This window comes from Cryptomeria japonica, chromosome 11, assembly GCF_030272615.1.
Source record: "Cryptomeria japonica chromosome 11, Sugi_1.0, whole genome shotgun sequence".
NCBI lineage: Eukaryota > Viridiplantae > Streptophyta > Pinopsida > Cupressales > Cupressaceae > Cryptomeria > Cryptomeria japonica.
In genome coordinates, this window is record NC_081415.1 from 711,520,016 (window position 1) to 711,546,711 (window position 26,696).

The 26,696-nt window shown below is 39.3% G+C and overlaps 1 protein-coding gene across 4 annotated transcripts in view; it reads left to right on the forward strand.

Annotated features, from left to right (window-relative positions):
• Positions 1-2,512: 2,512 nt before the first annotated feature.
• The window catches only part of LOC131061329 (uncharacterized), a 145,544-nt gene continuing 121,360 nt past the window's right edge, over positions 2,513-26,696 (forward strand). The window contains exons 1-2 of one of the 4 annotated variants that reach the window (XM_057994969.2): positions 2,513-2,829; positions 3,006-3,271. In XM_057994969.2, coding sequence (XP_057850952.1) covers positions 3,072-3,271 — 200 coding nt within the window. In that variant the 5' untranslated portion in view covers positions 2,513-2,829; positions 3,006-3,071. Of the gene's footprint in view, positions 3,272-26,696 lie in introns of all 4 variants that reach the window. The other 3 variants (XM_057994970.2, XM_057994971.2, XM_057994972.2) reach the window with 3 other exon arrangements.

Consider the following 26,696-nt stretch of genomic DNA (forward strand, 5'->3'; position numbering starts at 1 on the left):
CTGAATGAACTAACTGAAAGTGCCGATAAGGCCAAAATAGCTAGTCTCTCATTAGTAGCGATTGAGATCTATAGATAGGTTAAAGGGAGTATATTGTTATAGGGTTATGCTTAAGAGTCATTTTTTAGTATATACCATTGATAAGGGGTTGTCAAAAGAACTGGCGACATTCAAGTGTGGGGTTACTTGCAGAATATTGACAAAGAGTTGTTTAAAGTATTAAGGGAGCAACATGGGCACGAGTATAATGGTTTTATATTGTAGAAACTTGTCCTTGTTGTTGGTGACACCTCGGTCCATAACTTGGGAATAAGCAAGTGGTTTGTAAGAGAACATCTCTGGGAAACACTGGATATCAAAGTAAATACAACTAACACTACCAATTTCGATGAGAGGTATGAATCTCACATTTAACTCTTCTTGTTTTTATGATTTGTAGGTATATGATTAACATCTAGTATTTCTAATAACAATACTACAAGAAGTGTCTATTTTAATGATGTTAGTTGTTATGTAGATATGCCATTGCTTTGGGAGTGAACACCACAGGTGTAAATTGTTAAGAAAGTAGAGTGTGAAAACACCTTCCAAATGTCAAATTCTTCTAGAGGAGAAAAATAGGGATGACATTCAATTTCCAATTGTAGTCATTAAGATGCACGATAATGAATTGACAGAGTAAACAAAAAGATTCACAATCATAGAACAAACACCAGAATTTACGTGGGAAAACCTTTATGGGTAAAAAAACCCATGCACCAAAGCAAATCTCTTGTATTACAGTAATTGAAGTTTACATGTAGGTTACAGATCAACGCTCTGTTCCAGTCTCTGTTTTGGCAACAATACAGTATATCCAATCAAATAGTTCTCACAAACAATATTCACAATTGCTCTACAACTAATCTTCGACGAACATCACATTCAACATCCAACTACTCAACCGATTCTTCTCAGATGTTTATATGTCACACTTAACAAAACTGTTCAGTTCAGTTCCTCAGCAATCAAATTGTCTATCTTACCAGGTCATCGAAGAGTCTCTTTGAACTCTCTTCGAATTCCCAAGACTACTCCAGCTTGGACCAATCATTGACATACAACTCAGCAAGTCAACATGAGTTCAACCACGGTCCCCACTTTTCCTTATTGGCTCATCGAAGAAGGTCATGACTTTGACAAGACCCTTAAGACATCTCATAGAACACCACTGTCTCATTGATAACATAGCTCTTCTATTCGACGTTGCCAAGACCACTTCGAGTCTCCTTGAACGTTCACAAAGTTCATTTGTTATTATCGATTTGATGAGACTTTTAGAATGTCTCATCAAGATCAAAGCTCTTCATAGTCTTTATTGGACTAACTTGCAAGTTCGCCAAGACCGACTCATGTCTTCATCGAGAGCACTTCTTGTTCAACGTCGCCAACACTAACAAAAGTTACATTGAACTTTCTAAAGAGACTGCTTGTTCCCTCGCTAAATGCCCATTGACGGGACATCACAAGGTTTCATCGATCTGGTACTTTTGAGAGGTTTTGATCAGTAAGTTTGAGGCAGACTTCATCAACATTCTCCCACTTGACGAAGAACTTATGAGCATCTTCATAATACTTTGAGATTTCTGAGAATCATGGGCACCAAGGCCCATCGAACTAGCACACCATTTGAACTTAGCTGTACTCACATGTTTTGTCAATGCATCTGCAACATTCGTCAGAGTATCTACTTTTTCAAGATTGACTTTTCCATCTTCCACCATGTCATGAACAAAGTGATACTATGCATCAATATGTTTTGTCCTGGCATGAAAAGTAGGATCTTTTGCCAAACAAATGACACTCTGACTATCACAACAGATTGAAATCTGCCCTGCATTAAACCCAACATTAGAACACAAATGCTTAAGCCAAACAACTTTTTGATAGGCATGAGTTGCTACCATATACTCTGGCTTTGTAGTAGATAAAACGACTATAGCCTGCTGCTTGCTCATCCAACTAATTGCACCACCATTCATCGTGAACACATATCCACTAGTGGATTTTCTGCTATAAATGTCCCTGCCCAATCAGAATCTACATATCCTCGAATGCTTATACTATAAAACAAATAGATAGAATATAAACATTCTTCATATAAGAAGCAACTTATCTCCATGATATACTAAAGAATAAATAAAAATCATACAAATAATCTCTTTAAAGATATAACATAGATACTCTTAAAACCCAAAAATTACACCCTTCAATAAATCAAATAAAATGAAATATTTAAATTTTTAAAAATAAATAAAAAGAAAAATTATACTCTGAAATGAATGAAAAGACTACAAGTACCTACACTCATGAATAAACACGGGTAATGTCATCTTAATCAGATTTATTTAACGGTAAATTGTACGGGTAATGTCATCTTAATTAGATTTGTTTAACGCTAAATTAATACGGGTAATGCAATTTTAATTAGATTTGTTTAAAGCTAAACAAAAAGCATCTGTTTTACTACATTTATCAACACAGTCAACGAATATTTTGCCTAGGCCCTAACCTTACTAGGCAAAACTTTTACGAAAAGCTTTCCATGGCATCAGAAGAATTATTTAACTTTTCACAGAAAAACGCGAGGAGTCCAATTTATTTTATTTTTTTTCCGAATTAGGAGGAGTCCAATTTTAGCCAGATTTGAAAGCATTAAAGATGCTCTTCAATGTAATCTCGAACTTCTACAAAATTCATTCATTAAGTTCAGAATCTGAGGTCTGACAACACTTTATCTGCAAGTTTAAAATTCGACCGTTTTCAGTGTACTCTCTGCAAATAATTGATGTTAAGCATCGTTCAAATTTGCTTACTTCAAATCTGTTTTTCCTGTATCTAAACCTTGCCGCCAACATTGCGAAAAGTAATTATATTGTTTTATATACAATTGGAATTATGCACTTATTTTGATCTACAACCGAGTGAGTATGGAGGAGAAGATAAAAGACATGATGTAATTGCAGGGCCTTCAGTCGGGGTAATGTTACGCTTATGTTGATCACTAGGGTTTTCCTTTTTTAAAGGTGGGAATGGCAGGCGGGATTGTATTTCCGCCGGAGAGCGGAAGTGTGGAAGAATTGAGGGAAATTGATGGCAATTTGGGAAGTCTGTGTCAGCACATTGAAGTGGAAGGTTGGAATTTTGGGGCATTTTCTGATATAGTTATCGAATGCATGGGGCAAACTCTTAATCTGCACAGACTTATTCTCTCCAGAAGTTCCTATTTCAGGTTTGCGCCTTCTAACTATTATGTTGTGAATTCTTTGCGTTATGCGAAAGGTTTTAATTGCTCGGCATTTTATTATTATTGATTTGCTGTTTAGGTTGTATATCGGGAACACGTCATTTGGTATAAAACCCTTGGCACAGTATAAATACTTCTCATGCTCTTTTAGTTGGGTGGGGATGACTGGTTGACAAATTGTAACATTCATCCGCCATCGTGACTACAACGGGAATGCACAGTTAAGGTTGGATTACCATGAGGCCTAGACAACGGGAATACGCAAACAAGCTTCAAAAACTATAAGGCAATCCAGCTTGGATTACAATGAGGCTTAGACAATGGGAATATACAGTCAGGCTTAGAAAAGATTAGGCTGAGGAAGCTACTTCGCCTACTGTGCCTGGGGATAGTGTTTATATTCTAATAATACTCTGTAGGGACCTAGTTATCGAACCCAGGGCCTTCCCATGACTGTGCGCGGCATGATGTGGTGCGCTGCCACCCGAACTTTAGCGCTTTGTTGTTCAGTTTTTCCGACATCTAACATACGAAGCATGCTCAACTTAGTTTCTTGCTCAGGCATCATCGTGGGAATTACTCTGCCTTGCTATAGAAAATGGCCTACTGGGACATCGTATGGTCTTTGTTTTGCGGAGGAAACCTTAGGCAATGTTATAAGTTTCCCTTGTAATGCTGCGTGCTGCAAGCTTTGATTACATTATAATATTAGTAAACATGGGTTGTACCCACGTGTATCTCAACATTCCTACACTAAAACCTCACCACGCGTACACTACAGACATGGACTGCTTTATTTCCACGAGGAAAGCATAAAACTGGGTAATGCTTTTATAAGTGCCTACCTTTACTATTACACCATGACCTCTTGAATGTTTTTGTTGGACGTTCAAAGAGTATAACGATTATCTCATTTTAAATAGAACTCTTGGTGCTTTGTAGGCACTCTATTTGTATTAAGCTTGTTCTTCCTCTTTCCTTAAAATTTTCCTTTCACCCACTGTCTCTGAATATGGAGTCTACAATCAAGCTTAGATTAGCATCATTGTTAGAAAAGCTAGTTTGTTGGTTATTGCCTGCTTTAATGACACATAGAGTGTGCATAGTCATAGTCAGGGCTCTCTTTCTGCCTTGCCACTGGACCATGGCCTGTCTCGGTGAATCTTGGTTTGGTTTATGGGTTTCTTATAATGTATGCGGAATAATTCTGGATCATATTCATTAGATTTGGAAACATGATTGACTTGAATATATCTCATAACCATTACACCACAAACACACCACATGCTCTCAGGGTTACGGGCCACCTTATTGTTATGAGAAGGATTTGAATTGGCTCAGAGTCATATTAGTACCATCATTTATCACTACATCACAACCCTTTAGATAGCTGCACATGCTCTGTGCACTGTTTCTTAACATTATTGCTTGATGTTGCCTTTTCTAGGTTCTCTATATTGCACCTTTTGTTTTCCAAATGACCTATTTAGTATGCATGTCTCATTGCTTTTAGTTTTATCTTTTAATTTTTTGTGGGGCTGTTCTATACTGTGTATAATTTTCCTTGTCGAGCAAATTCACTCACAAAATCTATCAAAAAATAGAGAAGTGAGCTTTCTGAAAGTCTCAGGTTATCTTTCTGAGCAAAGCAGCCCTTTTGCCAATTTGTGGATTGGATTTTCAAGCAAAATAATGTATTTGCTGCATTGAAATGCTTTGGATGATAAAATGAGTAGTTGACTTGACCATTATTGGGATGATTGGATGGAAAAATATTGCAATAATTAAAGGCCATGTTGAGATAGCTTTGATCAAATACCAAAATTTCATTTCTAGCAAAATATCTGAATTACCATTATGAAAATGAATCCTCAATACATGCAAGCTTCTTGGAAGTTATAACTATTTCCTTGTCGTAGGACATGCGTGATTTGTCATAGTAAAATACTGGAGATGATTTTAGATATCTTATATGAAGGATAGTTGTAAGCACACATGAAGAAATGATTACAGTGGCTTTAAATGTTGGCAAATGCAGAACTTTGGGGATGAAGCAATGTAGTTAGGGGGTTTACTGTAACTTAGGCAGGACTGTTTCCATGTCTACATTAATTTAAAAGAAAATTCTGAAATTGTTGTTTCATTGAATTTCATGTCTGCCTTTAATATCTGACGAGATCAAGATGCTTTTGTATAATGTGGAATATGCTTAATTGGCTAGTCAGCGTGTCAGGAATTTCTAAATGGGAAAGGCCCTCACATATGGTTTTAGATCAATTTTGAGGCAGAATTGGTTAGCAAGGAGCACAAGTTAATAAATATATTATAGAAGTTATGAAAAATTATTACAACTTATTAATATAGAGAAGTTTTAGATAAATGATATAAAAACATAATATATATTACATAAGTTATTTATTTTGTATAGAAAAATTATAAATATTCTATACATAGTGGGGCAGAAGGGTTAAGCTGCTTAGGAAGACTGACATAGGTGAGATAGAGCACATGGTCTGTTGTGCTTTGTATTGTTTTGATGAGAGGCTTGATGCAGTTGGACTGGTGGCAAAGCCTGCAGTGGAGAAGACGAGGAACCATCCAGAGTTTGGGCACTCAGTCATGCATGGTGGCCTTACTGCGCAGAAAAAACGAGAACTGGTTCTTATTGGGACAAACAACTACTACAGATGTACAAGACATGGGTGTCAGATTGAAAAGGCCCTGGTTCCCTGCTCGTTCACCTTAGGCATGGCTGTTGATGGGTGTACCTGGTCAAACCTGGGGCCCAATGGCCATGCTTTGCCACACCCACAACATGTTTGCGTACCCAGGAGTTGGATGCCGAGAGGGCAGCGTGGGTGGCTATCGAGGACAAATTGGCTAGGGAAGACAGTATTATTTGAGTCGCAGTTGGTGGAGGCTGAGACTGAAAAGCGCTCCCTGGTGTCATACAATTGCGCGGACCTGCAATGCCTTCCCTCATGAATGCTTAGCTTCAGGCTTCCTTCTCACAGTACGGACAACCACAACACTTACTATGACATCTCTAATGCCCTTCGCCCAACTCCAACAAGTGTATTGTAACTCAAAAATAAATTGGGGGTCTGGGGGCAATACCCCCAACGGGGTCGAGGGGCAGCGCCCCCGCAGGGTTTGGGGCAGCGCCCCAGCGGGGTCGAGGGGCAGCGCCCCTCACGGGGTCCGGGGGCAGCGCCCCAGGTGGCAGTACAGGGCAGGGTTGAGGGGCAGCGCCCCCGCCGCCAACACCAATTACAACCTTCAGAACCACACAAAAGTCCATGGCGCACATCATTTCTGTGATATTATAAGATGTCAAAACCCTTCTTCTCCACTCTAATATTTTCAGCGTCTTGGCTCCAGATGTCATCGAATGATTTTTCAATCTAGTCGTCGTCGTCGTCGTTTTTTATTTTCCCCTGTAATGTCCCTGATGGCACCCCGGCCATACAACCTCTCCTCGTACGGTCAACAACAACAACACTGACACCTCCAATCGTACGACCACCTTCCCGTGCGGTCAACACCCCTCCACCGTACGGCTATGTGTTTGTTTGTGTGGGGGTTGTGTGTATGGCTACGTTGCTGTGCGTGGCGGTCCTCTTTTTTTTCCTTGCGTGGCTGTGTTGCGGGGGTTTCCTTTCTTGTTTGCGTTTTAATTTTGTTTTTGTGGGCTTTTTGGTTTAGTGTGGGTGTCCACCGCACGGTGGCAACCACCGCACGGTGGCCCCACCGTCGGTGTGACCACCGCCGGTGTGGTCACCGTACGGTGGCCCCACTTCTTTTTTTTTTTTCCCGTCTATCGTACGGTCACCTGGCGTACGAGTTTTTTTTTTTAAATAGTCCAGATTCAGCTCAGGTTTCGTGCCTCTTGGATCGCCTTTTCTGGGTTTGCCTGGCCTGAGGGTCTCCCATTGTGGTCCTGTGCCTCTCAAGTCACCTGCTCGGCCTCTCGAGTCCCCTTCCATCCTCTCGGGTCCCCCTCCGGCCTCTTGGGTTCCCTTCCGGCCTCTCAGGTCCCCTGCGTGCTTTGCGTGGTAGGGTTTCAATTTGGACCCGTTAGTGGCAAGTCTATTTTCAATGGCAATCCGAAGACCTGGAACCACAAATTCTACAAGGACCACGGCCTCCTTCCCGTACATAAGAAGAAGAAGAATAATAAAGATTTTGAAAGTTGCGGCCTTCCACACAGGGTTCCAATTGTTGCCGACACAATTGATCTTCGGATTATCTACGTCACCAAGGTTTGGGGCGTCTCCCTTCCAATATTCTCTGTATTCTGGCAGGCACACCTCCTCTGTTACTTGCGCTGGTTCCTCTACTTCGAGCCTGTAGCTTTGGAACATTTCGTAATCCTCCATTTGCCAGTGGAAGAGCCCGTTCGATGACCCTGTCTCATCCTCGGAGCACTCTCCTAGTTTGAGAATCCCTTCATCGTTGGGCTCCCTGTAGCCTCGTCCTTCGTTCCTCAGGTTGCCTTCTCCTTCACCCTCCGATTTCGAAGATGATGCCAGTTCCTCACTAACTAACTGTGTCCCGAGGTCTATGATAAACTTCCTTCCTCCATTCTCCGTAGACAGAGTGTTCTTCTTCCAGTTGTGGGTGGCCTTGGCTGCCACCAGCCACCCTCTCCCTAAGATCGCATCATACCCTTTTTTCTTTAGTGGGATTACCACGAAGTCCAGTATGAAGGGTTGCGTCTCGATGGTAACTTGTTAGCCCATCAGTGTCCCGATGGGTTTGATTCCATGCTGATCTGCTTCGAGCAGATTGAATGTAGATGGCCACAGCGTCGGCTTCCCAACTTCCGCCAAGTTTCTTCTGGAAGGACATTCACTCTTGATCCACCATCGACGATGGTATCGGTTAGAGTGGTGCCAAGGATACCTATCTCCACAATGGCCGGGTTCCATCCAGTGTTAACTGCTAGCAGCATGGGGTCTATTGCAAACCCCCCAGGAACATTTGTGCGGTGGTTGGTATTGGTGCGTGGTTGGGAGAGATTATTCAGCAATGCCATTCATAATTGAGGCATCGTTTGGAGGAGGTCGTGTACCTTCACAGGAACCTCCAGTTTTAATTTTTAAAATTTGATTTAGTATAGCATCCTCCGTCTCCGGTCGGCTGGAAGTACTCGTCGTACCCTTCGCCTTTGCCCTTTCTCGTATCTCTTTCTCAATTTCGTGGTCTCCCGGTCCACACCATTTGCACAAATATTGTGTGACCTCTCCCTTCGGGCAGTCTCGGGCGAAGTGCCTCCACTGGTTGCACGCTTTGCATTGTACCATCGGTCGACCTTTGGAGTCGTATTGGATCTGGCTCCTTGTGTTGTTATTGTTGTTATTGTTGTTTCGTCCTCCCCACCGCTTATCTCGGTAGCCTCCCGAAGTTGCGTTGTTGTTCGCTTGTTGGCCCGTACTTGCTGGTGCGGACGTTGTGGCCTGCTCCGTGAACAACACCTGGTTCATTTGCGTATTCCGAGTTTTCATGTTGTATGGGCACTCCTTGGTGGAGTGTCCCATCACTTGGCAAATCTCGCAGCATGCCTTCTTCTGGCAAGTACCCTTTGTGTGCCCCTCCTCTTTGCACTCAATGCACCATATGTCCCCTTCGGTCCGACCGGTGCTTCTCATTGTTTTGAATTCCCTCCTCATTCGCTCCATGTCTTTCTGGAGCGCTTGCACCTGTTTGCCAGCCTCGCTGTCGCTGTTGCTTTCCTGTGACGAGTCATCCTCCTCGGACGAGCTATCCTCCTCCTTTTTCTTCAATGTCTTGGTCTCACTCTCGAGATCCATCGCTCTATTGTATGCGTCTTCGTACGATGTAGGTGGAACGATTTTCATCTTCTTTCCGAGGGAATGCTTTAGTCCCTCCACGAACCATCGCTTTTTCAACCCATCTGCGCGTTGACTCTCCATTTTTCCCAGTAGTTCCTTCAGCTGCTGACTATAAGTTCGCACTGTCTCGTTCTTATTCTGCTTCGTTCCATAGTTCTCGGTGATTATTTCGTTGTCATCTCTCAGGAGGCGGAACTCTATCCCAAACTCCTCCTTCAGGTCGGGCCATGTGCCGACTTTGGCCTTGTCCATATCTGAGTACCAGTTTATGGCCACTCCCCTCAAGGTTGCTGGGAACTGTGTTACCCATTCGTCTTGGTCGGTAACACCATTCGCTGACCATATGGTTTCGCACGTTCAACAATGGCAGACGGGATCTTCCTTCCCGTCGCCATTGAACTTTGGCAGTTTTTGTTTACTCGCCATCGTTGGGGGTCGTCTTCTTGGAGTTGGCTGTGGCTGTGTCTATGCCCCCTGCGCCGCTCCCTTCGGTCCCTCTGGTGCCGGTGGTGTGTTCTGCGTGGGTGACTGGAGGTACGGTGTTTTGCCTGCCGAGCGTGGCACCTACTGTACGGTTATCCTCCCCTTCGTTGTCACCCGCGCCCACTCCTGGCTCCCTTTGGTGATCCTCACTTTGTGGTGTAAGGGATAAGTTTCTGAACCGATCCCGGGTCTCTTTGACTAGATCTCTCCTTAACCTTGTTTCCTCCAGAAACTTTTCATGGCTCCGCATCCTATGGTGTTCTGGCGACGCGTAGAAATTTCCGTCGGCTTCTGCACCCTCCGTGACACCTCCCTGGTTCCCCTTGGGCCACCCTTTGACAGGTCGTCCTTTGGCAAGTTGCCTCAGCCTCCGTCTATGTTCCACTTGCTGCTCCAGAATCAAGGCCCTTTGCGCGGCCTCCCACTCGTCCGTTTCTGCTTTTTTTTTTCTATCTTTATTTAATATATTGGGCATAAATCACTTCCGTACATAGCAAGCACACGCCATGTACAAAAAAAAACTTTTATTATTTTTCCTTTCGGCCACAATTTATCTCAACATTGTGCCAGGATTATTACAGGGTTCAATTTCCCCTTCGCCTCTTGCCATCACGCTCTGTGTCCCACGATGATTGTTCCGTTTGCGTGTCGTTGGCCTATGGGTTAATCTCACCGACAGGTAGGCCCATCGTGTCCGTGCGCCATCCGCGTCTTCCGTTCCCGAGTACGTCTAGGCAACGGCGCCAAATGTTTACCCTCTTGGGTGAATAACTTAAAGCACACAGATAAAACACCTAATGCAGAATAATAATGCTATAGATATCAGATGTAATATAAGAGATGTTATTCCATTCCTCATTTTCCTCACAAGTTACATTCGGAAGTATATAAAGATATCGAGGGGGTGCGAGCGCCAACTGTCGCACCGCAACTACCACCCCTCGGTTGCCAACTAACCAACACAATTACAACTTAATTAACTAGTTTTATTTCCGTGTACAATATTGCCGCTAACACAGCAGACCAGGACCAATACCTGGACTGGGTACAAACTGGACCCAAATTTTGGCATAAAGCTCAGTGGACCGGTAACATAGGATTAAGGAAATCAATTCCTTTTTGGGTGGAAGCAAATAAATATGTACTGCTAACATCCACCCTGAGAAAACTGGTGGATATGTGGGCACATTTCTAACAAAGTAAGAATGCTCATGTCAATTCAAAGATAATGCAAAGATCGTGGAAAAAGCAAGAATACAGAGTCAGCTGTGTTCACTAAATCTATAATATTGACACACACATTGAAGTAGCACAAGTGTATGTTGCTGCATGCGTTATGATGGTCAGATTGACACACACATTAAATAGTGACATCCACCAAGACAAATGACTTTGGCGTACATCTTCCATAACAGTTCCATGTCAAGAATTAGAATTTGCTCAGTTCTTCCTTCCCAGCCATGCACAAAAATGTGGGTGAAAGCTTTGACAGTCTATTTGATGGTAGGGACTCTTAATTGCTTACTTCATCTTATAATGGAGCTATTGCATGCAAGGTTTGTGATACAGCTGTTTTGTCCCTATTTTCATGAAGTGGGACATAAGGAGCTATCACTCTTGAGTCTTATAAGTAAATTTGAAACCTTTTCTAGGATTTCTTTTCATAGTTTGCCCTTTCTGTTCTTAGGGAAGCAATTTCCATTGTGAAAGTCATACCAAAATAATCTTATCAGTTGGAAATTTAAGAAGCTCCTTATTATATGCTGTTGAAGGAAATTAATATGAACAATTTAAATAAAATGAAAATCCATCTTGCGCACTTCTTCTGAGTATAAGTTTTGACACTTAAATACTGTATGGGGTAACTGAGGATAAAGCAATTGTAAATCTTCTTGTATAGCTAGAAACCTAAAAGGGTACTATTTTTGTATTATCAAACAGAGATTAGATACCATGAGTCACTATTTAACATCTTGCTAGGACTCTTGCCTCTAACTATAGAAGAGGCTCTTTAATATTCTGTTAGACTTGCTTGTTGAATGATTGACACGTGATGTCATATGGGTTTATGATATTCCATTTGGACGAGTAATTGTGGTGTGGTAGCTGTAGTTCTCTGCGTTGATAACTTGTGGTACATTTTTCATACTTACATACAAGAGAGACGCCGATGCAAAATGTGACAATCCCTAATTCCTACATTTATTTTTAGGAGGAATGAATTTGATATAAAAATGTCTAAGTGAAAATGAAATTTAGTTATTGCAGCAGTGCAAGTCTGGTCATATAAATGTTTGATTCTTATTTTACAATATACTCAAAATTACAAACTCTGGTCCTTCTGTGTTGGAATGATTGGCAGTATGGGTTAGATATACTATCGGCTTTATTCTAGATCACCTATCAGCATGTTTTGCCAAGGATTCAAGACAAAACTGGAGTGAATTGTAAGTGGAGACCACATAATGGAACTACAATTGGAAAATGTGATTTCCATGAGACACAATTGAAATGATGACAAGGGCTCTATGGAATGCGTGCACTGTAAGAGCTTCAAATTAGAAATAGCACAAGCATTTTTAATCAAAAAATGTCCATTCATAGTTATTTGCAGACATTTTTATTTAATTATTTTGTTGAAGTGCCAAAATAGGGACTGGAAAAAGCTATCTAAATAAAAATTATTAGCTTCCAAAATCTGCATCATGTAATTATGACTACAGATACAAAAAAACCACCAGTGTGGATGTGTGCAAAGAACATCAAATCTTAAATTGCAGATCATTCCTCTGTATTTGCCATGGCTGATCTCTGTATTATTGAACAAGTGATGAAGTGACATGATGTGGAAGCTACTTGAGTTTCATAGTATATATTATCTTTGATCCATCTAGCTAAGTACAATTCATTTAATTTCACACTCTCCAATGGGTGAAGGTATCATTTTGGATTTTGTTCCCATTCATTTGAGAAGTCTATGATTTAGAACATTCTTTAACCATCCCACCTGTAAGTTTAATGTGAATTTCTTCATCTACAGATGGTTTGGCCTCCTATCGAATGGAACATTTATGTTGAATACCATGTTCTTGTTTTCTAGATTGCACAACCATACATCTATTCAACATTGAGTAAATACTCAAATGTACATAAGGCTTGAGTTTATGAGACAAGGATGTTGTTTAATGGCTTGGTTCAAGATGGTAAACCGCCCCCTTCAATTAGCAAACTATAAAGCAGATGCCATCTTATCTCAAAACAACAACTCCTTGGAATTTATATGCCTTGCCGGTACAAGGGTTGTGGGCTTTATCACTTCGTGATTAAATCCAAGTTGATAAAGATCCCTTAGAAAATAGAAAAAGGACGGAAGTTTGAGTGTTTCTGATTTGCAAGATTGCAAAATTACACAAGGGAAGGGCATACACGTCCAACCTTGGGGTAACACAGGTGAAATAAACCACTTTTGATCTTCAAGGTTGCTCTAAAGTGTGAGAAGAAAGCATATGTGGTTTAAGTCACGAAGACACAATACACAAGACGAGCAAGCGAAATTGCTTTGATCATCAAGATCGCTATGTGACACAAAAATAGAGTATACACAATTTTACATGGACAAAAAAAGATGCACACAAGATAATTTCTTTTAAAAATAAAGTGTGAGGTTAATTTTATTTGAAATTAATTTAGGACAAAAGGACCCTACAAGAATACGTTAGTATAATGAAAGTTTTGGACTTGGACAATCAAATAGAGTTAAGACCAATAGTAAAAAAGATTAAAGCAATAGATAAACAAAGATCACAACAAGATGGTTAGCTAAAATCGAAACCAACTATTAAAGAACATAGATGCTAAAACACAAAACACATATGCCATATCTGTCTCAAAAACACTATGTACCAGGTTAGAGGCACTAAATTCTTTAGAGTAGGCAAATAAAGAACATAGATGCTGAAACCAAAACAAAGACGTCGTGAACTGATGCAACGTACAAAAATTGCCAAAGTAAGCAAGTTTAGTACAAAAAAGTTAAAACCATAGATGCTGAAAGATACAAATAGAAGACTGGTAAATCAAACTTAAGCGTAGACTGTAGGAACCAAAGCATAGACACCAAACTTGAAACAATTAATTTTGGAAATTGTAGATGCCAAAAGAGGTTGCAAAGATGTTGAGCACAGACATCAAAACATGGAGCGCAGATGTTGAGCACGGACATCAAAACATGGAGCACAGATGTTGAAATCATGAACACACTTAGAAAATAAGAAAAACATGCAAAATAAATGCTTTGAAGTACTCCAAGATGAAAATTAGTACTGGACAAGGGCCCCATTGGATGTGCCAGAAATGTAGATGCTAAATTTTGACAAAAGAAGAGCAAATGCAATGAAGACAAAGACTCAATCCAAATTGAACACACCTCACTTTCAAGAAAAATGAAGACATTAAACTTGTAAATAACATAAGACAAAAGCTAAAACTTCATGATTCTTTGAAATATTCTTTCCTATGCTTTTTGTGAAGTTTAAGTGTTTATATCTAAATTAATTTGTTACAATTCGATGCACAACAACAATTGTTCACATGCGACTCCCAAAATGGATGAACATAAATGCAATGAAATGTGATAGGAAGATTGTTATTTGAAATTCCGAAATTTCGATTACATAGTCTGAATATATAAACAATCACTCCAGATTTGTGCATATCATTGTGGACAGCTCTGGTTGATTCAGACTTTGCTGTAGGGGATGGCTATGATTTTTTCCGACTTGCAGAAGTTATCAGACCTATTGCTGATAAGAAAGATTGTCTCAGACTTGTTTCAAACCTCCAGTTTGCTGCTTTTTGGTGTCCAAGACCCTCAACTGTGCTGCGACTCTCACAACTACCATACAAACTGTGATTCTTCTTGGTTATTCAGCTGCTACTCGGTGCCTGGGTATTCTGAAGTTGTTCGAACCTTTTCTGGCCCAGCCAAAGGAGAAATCTGGTCCTAATACCAGCCACGACCTTGCTGACAAATACAGCTGAATGGAAAAACACTAGAATTGCTTGGGGTTTTGTCCAAGCATAAAACTCCCAAGGTTTGCGTCCTGAAAAGCTGAAAGGCGATCTTGCAGAGAGAGGGAAAACAAATAAACATGCTCAAGAATGATCTCCTTGAACCTTCGATTCCAATATATAACAAACTCACCGAAAAAGCAATCGAACTTCTTGTATTTCGACTTAGGCACTTAATATTAATAATTGCATTTTATTGACTTTAATGCCCACCATGTGAAGTTTGCCTAGGAAGGGTACCGTTCTCACTTATATTGGCCCCCTTTTCTGAACTTAAGTGAATAATTAAATGCTAAGAATTATAACTTAAGCTTTTTCTCCTATATTCAATTATTCACATCACTCCATTATTATTTATTTTAATTTCTAACTTCCGGGAATAGGAGAAGCTAGAAATTTCACTTGGATTAGTTCACAAGCGGAAGGGGACATTACAGTCCTCCCTTCCTAGGATTGTTGGTCCTCTAGCAATCGCAATTTAGGATGCTGTAAAATTTCTTCTCCTTCCCAAGTTGCATGCTCGACTGGTAAATTCCAGCTCATATGCAACCTCTCCAATTCTCTTTAGCATCCTGTAAGGCCCATAGAAATGCAGTATTAGCTTTTCTGTGCCACTCTTCTTCAATGTGGATTGCTTGTATGGTTGTAGCCACAAGAAAACCAAGTCCCCAACCTATGCCTGTCTGCATACATCTCTCAACTCTATGCCTGTCTACATACATCTTCTGTTGATTCTGAGCATGTTGAATATTATCTTTCAATGTCCTGAGGATATCTTGATAATTCTGCATTGCTTCCTTTGAACAAGGACCTTGCTATCATAAAAAGCCAAATCCACAAATGATAAAGCATCATACCCATACAAGGTCCTGAATGGAGACATGCTAATCGACATATGAAAGGTGGTATTGTAACAATACTCTCCCAAGTGAAGCCATCTAATCCAAGCACGCTGCTGTCCCGAAAAATAATTTCTAAGATAATCCTCAATCCACTTATTTACAATTTCTGCCTGTCCGTTTGTTTGAGGGTGATAGCTCTGCTTGGTGTCAATTTTGTACCCGCAAATTGAAACAACTTCTGCCAAAACATACTGAGAAGCCAGCTGTCCCGATCACTGACTATGGTTTTAGGAAGTCCATGCAATTTGAACACCTCTCTGAAAAATAAATCTGCAACTTGAGGCGTTGAATACTCCGTAGAAATGGCGAAGAAATGTGCATATTTTGTTAACATATCCACAACTACAAAGATGCAATCCTTTCCCTTAACTTGTGGAAGCCCTGCAATAAAGTCCATGGATATTCCTTACCATTTCTGTTCAGGTATAGGCAATGGCTGAAGTAAGCTTGCAGGGAAAGTGTGTTCTGACTTGTTTTGTTGACAAGTCAAACACTCTTTGACATGTTGCAATACATCATCCTTTTGTCCCTTCCAAGAGAATCTCTCTCATATCAGATGGTATGTTTTGAAGAAACCAGGATGTCCTGCTAGAGGGGTATAATGCATCGCCCTCGTAATCTTGACCTATAACTTAGATCTTGGTACAAGATAAATTCTGTTCTTATAATAAATAACATCATCAACTATAGAATACCTGTCATCTTGTACACGTCCATTAATCAAATCACAAGCAAAAGCATTTTTGGTATATTTGGCCAGCAATTGAGATTTACAATCAGCTGAAATCTCAGTGAGAGAGCAGAGGGTAGGTTTGAGAGCAGAGGGTAGGTTTGAGAGCAGAGGGTAGGTTTCTTGGAAAGAGCATCAACAACAATATTCTTTTTTCCTTTAACATACTCTACATCAAATTCATATGCTTGAATCTTACTTACCAATTTTTGTTGCTGTTCATTGAGATCCTTCTGCTCTAGGAAATACTTAAGACTGTTATGATCAATCCTGACAACAAATTTTGTACCCACTAGATACTGTCTGAATTTGTCTAGTGCATGCAAGATGGCTAACATCTCCTTGTCATAAGTGGAGTAAGATCTCTTTGGTTTTCTGAGTTTCCTACTCTCGAATGCAATAGAGCGCCTGTTCTGCATCAAGACTGCACCAATTCCTTGCTCCGATGCATCACACTCTACAACAAATGGCTGTGTAAAGTCAAGTAATGCTAATACTGGACATGTGCTCATGAACTCCTTAAGTTTATCGAATGTCACCTGTGCCTCATCAAACCAATGAAATGCACCCTTCTTAGTCAGGTCTGTTAAAGGTGAAGCCAACTATGAGAAGTCTCGCACAAATCTCCTGTAGTAGCAACACAATCCCAAGAAGCCTCTCAATTCAGATATATTCTTTGGAGGCATTCAATCCAAAATTGCCTGTATTTTTTCCTGGTGTGCTTTTTTTATCAACTCCAATCAAATGTCCCAGATAGTCAATCTCAGTCCTTCCGAACTCACATTTGGAAGCCTTCGCAAATAGTGACTGGGGCTCCTTGATATTCAAAACCACATCCAAATGCTGCAAATGATCTCTCCATGTCTTGTTGTATATCAATATATCATCAAAGAACAAAACATATTTCTGCAACTGTTCATAGAATGTGTGATTCATGCAAGACTGAAACGTCGCTGGTGCATTTGTGAGTCCAAATGGCATGACAAGAAACCTGAAGTGTCCGTAGTGACAACGAAAAGCAGTCTTGTGAATGTCTTCCTCTCGGACACGAATCTGGTGATAGCTCGAATGAAGATCAATTTTAGATAAATACATGGGCATGTGTAACTCATCAAGGCTCTATAGTCTATGCACATACGCAAAGTGCCATCCTTCTTTTTAACCAAAACAACTGAAGAAGCAAAAGGACTAGAGCTAGGCTTGATGTGTCGCATTCTTAATAACTCCTTGATTGTTTTTTCAATCTCTTCCTTAAATTGGCATGGGTGTCGGTAAGGCATGGTAATAACTAGTTTAGCGCCCTCCTCAAGCTTTATGACATGCTCAAACCCACGATTAGGAGGACGACCTGGGGGAAGGTCCCCAAATATTGTGCTATGCTTATCCAACATTGATTGGATATCAACATGATACTGCGGTTCACTACTAGAGGTAGGCTTGGTAGACATAAAGCATTGAGCTGCCCAGTCCACATCATCGTGCCTGAAATGAGCCTCCATCCTCCTTGCTGAAACCACTCAAGGACCACCATCTGACATTGCCTTAAGCACTATTTTCTTGCCATCAACCATAAATTCAAGCCACATCTAGTTGAAGTCCTGTACATACAGCCCAAGTGATTCTAACCGCTGGAGACCCAAGATAGCATCAATATTGCTAAGTCCAAGCACATAAAGGCATCCGTCAATGTATAGTCTCCAATCTGAATACTCAGCTGGGGAATCACCCTAGTGCAACTCGATGTAAACCCATCGGCGACAATGACATTGAATCCTGGAAATTCTTCAACCTGTAGTCCACGCTTCACCACTAGACCTTCATTAATAAAGTAATGCGTGGCTCCACTATCCACTAGGCAAAACATCCGTTGCCCCTTAACAACACCTCTCAACCTAAAAGGGTGGCTTCTGGGTACTTCGAATAGCGTGGCAATAGTATTGCACAAAATTTATTTGGTTGATGTGTCTTCCAACTCTACTTGTGGTTGCTGACCCTCAGGTTCACTATCACCTCCCACACAAGCCTCTTGCTCTTCTTGTTCTTCATCATTAGACATGACCTCAATCAAGTGTACTTTGCCTTTACCAAGGCAACGGTTTTCAGGTTCCTATGGTTCCTTACAATTAAAGCATAATTTTTTCCTTCTAAGTTCATTCGTGGACTCTTTATCAACCTTTGATGGAATATTCATTTGCTGATTGAAACTTTTTTTATTTGGTTTCCAAGGGCTGAAACTTCTTTTTTGAGGCTGAAAAGGTGTAGTTTCAAGATCAAGTGCCAACTCAATGGCATCATGCAATGTGTTAGGCTTATGTGCCTTGACCAATCCCCTTAATCTGTCACTTAGACCCTCTACAAATAGCATAGCGACTCTCCTTTCTGACATATCAGGAACCATGACATAAATCTTTTGAAACTCATTAATATATGACTCTACATGTCCAAGTTGCTTGAGCTGAGCCAATTCTCTGTAGTAGACCTCTACATCTTTCCGATCAAAGCGAGCAATCAGCTTCTTAACAAATTTTTCATAGGAGTGTATCAAAGCATGATCCTGTGATACTAACCCATGGTGCTACCAGTCATATGCTACACCCTCCAGATGTGTTGTGGTAAATTGAATGGCCTTGTCTTCCTCCATAGGTTTCAGTAACAAGATTGTATCAAGTTTACCGCTTCCATCAAAAGTAGGCAAAGAAACCTTGTTTAATGCATCCTTATACTCCACAGGTTGTGTGCCTTGTCTGGTTTGCCGTCTAGGCCTTCTATCTTGCCTTTCCAAACGGTACCTAGCTTTGTCTTTCCTGCTGATTCATAAACTGATTCAAATTAATCAGTCCTCTTACATCAGGTGGAAGGGCTCTCTACTCATCATAGGCCACCATAACATCATTAGTAATATGTGTCTCCACTTCCTGTAACTCAGGAACTTCTTCTTTTTCTTTTTTCTTTGGCAAAAATACAGGTCGAAGTGGCCTGTCAGATCTTGTGCTTGCTGTCCTAACAGCATTAGAGGCCATTCTACCTTGATTTTCATGCCCAGCTTCACTTCTTTCACCATCATGACTCTATGCTTGCTGTTGGACTTGTAGATTACCAATTGCATTAAGAAGCTGCTGCTGTGACTGCATGAAAGTTTGCATTATCTGCTGCTGCTACTGAGCATTTTGAGCCATGATATCCTGAAGATTTGGTTGTCCATCTCCACCCCCTTCCTGTTGCTCTGCTATGGTGCTGGGTTCAAACAAAGGTTCCTGTTCTACTGATGGTTCTGATTGCTGTTTTGATCTGCTCCTGGTGAAGTATCTATGAGGTCCAATCTCACGAGGGATCATAGAATCAATTCCCAATAAATTCAAATCCTCATTGAACTGCAGAAACTGACATGCACAGGAAACCCTCATTGAACTGCAGAAACTGACATGCACTGGAAACCCTCACAGGCTGGCAGGGTCACTGCACTCTGATACCACTGAAATATTCTTTCCTATGCTTTTTGTGAAGTTTAAGGGTTTATATTTAAATTAATTTGTTACAATTCGATTCACAACAACAATTGTTCATATGCAACTCCCAAAATGGATGAACATTAATGCAATGAAATGCGATAGGAAGATTTTCATTTGAAATTAAGAAATTTGGATTACATAGTCTGAATATATAAACAATCACTCCAGATTTGTGCATATCATGAACACTAACCTGATTGCGGACAGCTTTGGTTGATTCACACTTTGATGTAGGGGACGGCTATGATTGTTTTAGACTTGCAGAAGTTATCAAACCTATTGCTGATAAGAAAGATTGTCTCAGACTTGTTTCAAACCTCCAGTTCACTGCTTTTTGGTGTCCAAGATCCTCAACTGTGCTGCGACTTTCAGAACTACCGTACAAACTGCAATTCTCCTTGGTAATTCAGCTGCTACTGGGTGCCCGGGTATTCTGAAGCTGTTCGAACCTTTTCTGGCCCAGCCAAAGGAGAAATCTGGTTCTAATACCAGCCACAACCTTGCTGATAAATACGGCTAAATGGAAAGAACACTAGAATTGCTCCGGGTTTCATCCAAGCATAAAACTTCCAGGGTTTGCATCCTGAAAAGCTGAAAGGCGATCTTGCAGAGAGAGGGAAAAGTAAAACAACTAAGCATGCTCAAGAATGATCTCCTTGAACCTTCGATTCCAATATATAACAATCTCACCCAAAAAGCAATCGAACTTCTTGTATTTCGACATAGGCACTTAATATTAATAATTGCATTTTATTGACTTCAATGCCCACCATTTGAAGTTTGCCTAGGAAGGGTAACGTTCTCACTTATATTGTCCTCCTTTTCTGAACTTAAGTGTTATAACTTAAGCTTTTTCTCCTTTATTCTATTATTCACATCACTCCCTTATTATTTATTTTAATTTCTAACTTCCGGGAATAGGAGAAGCTAGAAATTTCACCTGGATTAATTCTCAAGCGGAAGGGGACATTACATTCTTTGGATTGCTCTATGACAATGTGGATGCATTGATATGAAATATTGTTGGTTGCTCTTTGCTTGAGATTGCCAAATTGGGCAACATGTACTTGCATCAGTGTCCATTTGTCCTTTGGAGGAAGTTTCTTAAATAGACCTCTAGCCATAAGGATGGAGGATTAGGATTTGATTGGGAGATCGATGGTAAGGATTAGCTTGCATGATTGTGCAAGCTAGCTAGATGACATGTGGAAGGAAATGATGAAGTGGAGGCAAGGAGGATGGAGATTACCTTAAAATGTATAGAGCTTGGACATTCAAGTATGTGGAGGTCTAGGAGATAGAAAAATGGAGATAGATGATTGAATTTTAGATTGGAGGGTGAAGATGTTGGTGGGATTTGAATGGATAGTGAAGATGAAAGGTGATTTATTTGGATTTTAGTGCAAGGAAAATGATTCAACTGTTTTTAATTTGGAGGAGATTAGAGGAAAGTGCATTAGCTAAATAAACACAATGCTTTTAATTAATTAATTAGGAAAAATGATAGACTAGGTTAAGAAATTAAATAAGATTTATTTAATTAACTAGAAGTGACAATTAATTAACTAAGTAGGATTTATTTCATTAATTATTGAAGGAAAGATGGCCTAAAAATGATGTTTAATTAATTAGTTAAGATGTGATACAGGACTAATGATACAAATTGGTGGAAGCATGACGGTTTTAAGTGTTTACATCCTTGTTAGGAATGTTCACAACAATTTTAACCTTTATGACCCCTGTTTGTTAGATTATTAATATTATCTCATATTGTAACAGAATAAACTCTATTAATAATGCTAATATTATTATTGTTTTCTATAGATTAGTTTGCAGGTAGTTGCTTGATCGATTTATTGACCTATGTTATTAGGTCCTTCTATTTTGACCTTGGTTCATGTGTGGGCTTGGTCGAGGTACTGGTCCTTTGCTGGTTCCTCCCTGGGTATGCCTAGGGTACTGCCTAGGCGCTTGGGTTTCCTGCGGGTCCTTCTGTGAAGAACCCGTAGGGAAGCCCTGGGAGTACCCAAAAGGACCCCCACGTACCTGTGGCTAGTGGGCCCCAAAAAACAGTAATAAAATTAAAAAAAAGCAGTTTTTTAATGAAAAACTTTTCACAAGAAAGAGATATATATTCTAGAAGGTTATAAAATATCAGAGGTTTCCTGGGATATTTGAATTCAAGTGGAGCATTTCATATTCCCTCGAGTGTTACCAATTATGGGTGCCATATGGTGAACCTAACAATTGTCTCATGCTTTTCCAAAGGCATTTTTGGCAACTTCATTACAGATTTATTTTAGCATCTAACCACACAAAGATATACATTCAATCCCAACTGAGCTGTATTATCAGTGATTATGGCTGGTCATTATATATGAATCAATTTACATAAAATATTCCATCTGGAATATTACATCTTTCTGATACCCATACTTGATTTGGTAACTTAGTATTTGACCAGTTGCTCTTTGTATTTATGGGTTTCTTCTCATTAAATGAAATTGCTCTTTGTGCTCCATCGACATTTTTAATACTCCATGACCTGTTTAGTTGCAATGCTTTGGTTGTAGTTTATGCTTCCCTGTCTGCTTTGGTATAAACTTATTGTATAACTGAATTTGGAGAACAATCCTATTTACTGATTTGAAACGCTCTCTTAGTCCTATGTTGGTTGTCTTGTTTCTTCATTATATTTGCAATCATAGGCAAATTGGCTTTCAGCAACATGAGGATGTTCTTGATCTCTATAATATTTTGCCTGCTGCTGGGGCCTTATTTTTCTAAATTACCTGGTCCATGTGAGATGGAGGCTCGTAATCATACAGTGTCTTAAATGGGTAATTTTTATGACATTGATATGTGATGTACTGATACTTGGCCAGATGTAACCATTCCACTTGCTTGTTTGTTTAACCTTTACACACATCCTTTGGTAACCTTCTATGCATTTGTTTGTCACTTTCATGTGTCCGTCAATTTGAGGATGACAGGATATATATATGTTAAATGTGACTTTTGCTAGTCGAAGCAATTTTTGTCAAAAATTGCTTTGAAAGATCACAAATGATCTGTCAGGGGATCTCATGTAAGTTTAAGATATTTTGGAAATACAACATAGGAATCTTAAGACCATTGAAAATTTCATCTTGCTTAGGTCCACCTTGTAGAACTCTTAAAATTGTTTGAACGGAGACCCAACCTATAAATTTGATTCTTATTTAGAATATTAAGCATGCTACTAGGTTTGACCTTGATCAATGCTCTAGTCTTTTTGACTGGGAAAAAGATTGAGTGTTAAAACGATCCAACACATAGAAGCATTGTATTTATACAGCAATGACATGGCAAATCGAAATTGTAAATGGAATTCAATTCTACAGCTTTAAAATGAGAGAAACATGGTAAATTGAAAATGCTAAATATTCATGGACAAAATTTGCAATTGTTATCTCATGCGGATAGTTGTAATGTCCCCATTTTTGGAGAGGAGTTGATTAATTAATTTAATTAGTTAAGTTGTCCAAAATTATTATTATTTTTCATGAATAGCTTAATTAATTATTTTAATTAATAATATGAAGTTAATTATTTATAAATTTATCAAACAAATTAAAAATTAAAAGATGACTTTATATTTAATTAATTTAATAAAGTGACTAATTAAATATTATATCATAAAGTCACTTCTAGAAGCTTTTGGATGTTGGGGTGAAAAAGTATTAAAGGAGATCAAGTTGAGCTTCAAGGTAGCTAGGAGTTGATAATTGAATTGATTGGGTTTTGTAGAACCAAGAGGTTTCTGCAGAATAGTGTCTTTGGGAACGAAAACTCCCATAGATAGCATAACTGAGGGAGTGAAAGACCTTCCGAGGGGTTGCAGCTGAGAGTGGGAGACAAATCAGTCTTCCATAAAGAGCTTATTGAGTTTTCTACATAACCATGGTGGATGGGATTCATGTTGATTGATTGCAGGTCTGAGATAAAGTCGACTTCTGCCTACATACCCACGATTTTGCCTTAATTTCTCTATTTGAGCATCAAAGTTCACCTTTGAAGACATCGCTGGCCAAGAAGCATAAGGCGACCCTATTTGGAGTATTTGGAGGAAGTAATAGGGAGCATATTGTATTCATATCAGGTCTGAAGACAACGGATCAGACTGCTAAGTCACCACGATTTTGCTCATAACTCTCCTATCTGGCATCAAATCTCATCAAAGAAGATAGCGCTACACTTGTGGAGGGGAGGCAAACATTTTAGGGGAGGAGTTTGTGTGCTAGCTGCTACCTATCCATTATTATCAGACCACCTATACTGCAGCAGGGGCAATTTTAAAGGCAAGGGTTCGAACAGCTGATTGGAGGCTTCTTAGCCAACGATATTTCTTGCCTCTTCAAGGTGCTATACTCCAGGTTCAATTGCAATTGATAATTCATTGTAATCTCAGTTTGTATGTATGAGTCCATAGCTGTCACTTGTCTTCAGAAAATCTGAAAGTGGTCATTAATAATAGTCAATGTGTTTGATCATAGTGCTGTCAATGTAATGTCCTATTTGATCATCATTCGAAATAAGAAAGGAAGGAGAGTTGGTTGCATCTTCATACATGATCTTTCTGAGGTTGTATGTTAACTGTTTGTCATTATGTCAGCTAGCTGTAAACTTATGATTGTGGGCCTAATCTGATATAATACATCACAAGACAGCTGTATATGCATTCTTAGCAATTATTCAAGCAATAGTTGTCATTAATAGTTGTTAAATCATGAGGAATATGTGTTGGATAACCTCCATATCAATCTGAAAATTTCTGAGACACTCTGTCAGCATAACACGCAAACATCAAACCGCATAACATGGAAATTGAACAGTGAGTATTAGCAAATATTCTTTGCATTTTCAATAGTGCATAGAAAGACTTTAACTGCAGACGTTAATAAATGTTCATGCCGCCATTTACTTTAGAATTCTCGTTACGTATCAAATTTTTAGTGTTAGGATACACAATCATATACAAAATAAAATTGGAGAATACGAATAGCCTGTAAGGTAGCCATGGCTAGAAATGTGAATTGGAAGTCAATTCCCTAGCATCAAAAAGTATTTTCTCCACACAAGGATGGTCACAATCATCCAAAATCTCATTCAAGATATCCATATCCTCTTTACTAAATGTAGGCTCCTCATCAACTGTGAACCATTTTGAATTAGGATAATTCTCATTGAGATCAATTGGTTGATCATCTTTGACAATACTTGAGATTAGCAATGATGGAGTGTAGAAGTTCTCTACCTGCTAATGGATGCTAGAAAATTAGAAAATTATTACAAGTCATAATTGAAGAGTTTCAAATCTCAAATTTTCTTCAAGCAAAGATGAAGGTTGTGGTGGGTGAAGACCAAATCATTGTGTATATATCAGTTGTATTTCTTAGTGTGTATATTCTCAAACACTCTCTAAGAACATTCACAATGAAAAGAATTGCATCTCTGGGATAGAATTCACAGTACCATCCAATGAAGTGTTTTGGCATCATGGCCAAAGTACTCACACCATTGCACTAACATTATATTAGTTGTAATTTTTTTTTTTTTACGACTAACATTATATTAGTTGTAGAAATAATTTTTTTGATAATTCAAAGAGGTTGAATTCTGTAATGCATAACAAATTAGATGGCTAATTAGTAGTTTAAAATTAATAGTTGGTGATACTATCTTCCTTGATTCAATTGTGCATATGTTAGTGAAGAAGCCCTTTGCTTGCTTGCACAATGGCAACTTTGCTATGGCTGCTCACCTTTCCTCTTATTGGGAAAGAATGTCGAGATGCACTTGAATAACCTTTCTCTCACTTCTCCATCCTTGTATGATGGACATAGATAGAGGGATTCAAGAAATAATTTGCAGCATGGAGGTGACAATGCATTTGGCGATCTCATCTAGTATCAACAATCCCCCAAATTAGCTTGAATTTGCTCTCATCATTTAACATTTTTCCATATTGCCTCCTTTGCCATGTCCATGACCTTATAAACTGATCAATGGGGCATTTGTCTCAATCAATCAATCTTAGCACTTTGACCAATAGCTTTGAAATTTTCACAATTTTATATGCACCTCATTAAATACAAGACACAAAATGGTGATCCCAGCCATCTGAGTAGGAAACAAGCACTCTACTCAATTTGATGAAAAACAAATGTATTTAAGGTTCATTTTTTGGACACACATTCTGCAATACCAAGAAATTGTTAAAATATTCGATGATATTAAACAATAGAGTGAGATCTCTATATAAAGAATTTACAAGAGGCGATGTTTCTAAAAGAAACAATCATAAGCTAAAGCTGAAAATAAAAACTAACTAAAGATGACTAAGATGACCATTAAAGAAACATTACAATATTCTAATACCCTCCCTTAATGGTCATTGTTCTAACTACCCAGAGAAAAACAAAGAAGGGTGCCCCCCTTCTTCTCAAAATGTTCTGTGCCTGCCACTGACCCTGTTACTAAGATGAACCTACTAGTGACCCTCCCAAGATCTGGAGAACTTCTGGATAACACGAATCATCCACAAACTTTTGCAGATGAGCATGAGGCCCCAAAACAAACTGCAAGAAGCCACGATTTTAGAGGAAAAAATCACCAAACCCCAAAACTGAAGTTTACAAAGCATCGGATTTTTTTTTGGAAAAAAAACCGGTAAAAATCCTTAGACAGGAACACCTGTACCCCATGATTTTTTAGGATAAAATCAGGCAAAATCCAACATGATTTTTGAGGCAAAAATAAAAAAAACCTTTACAATATTTTTTTGAAAATATCATAAACCCTACAGAATAATTTTTAAGG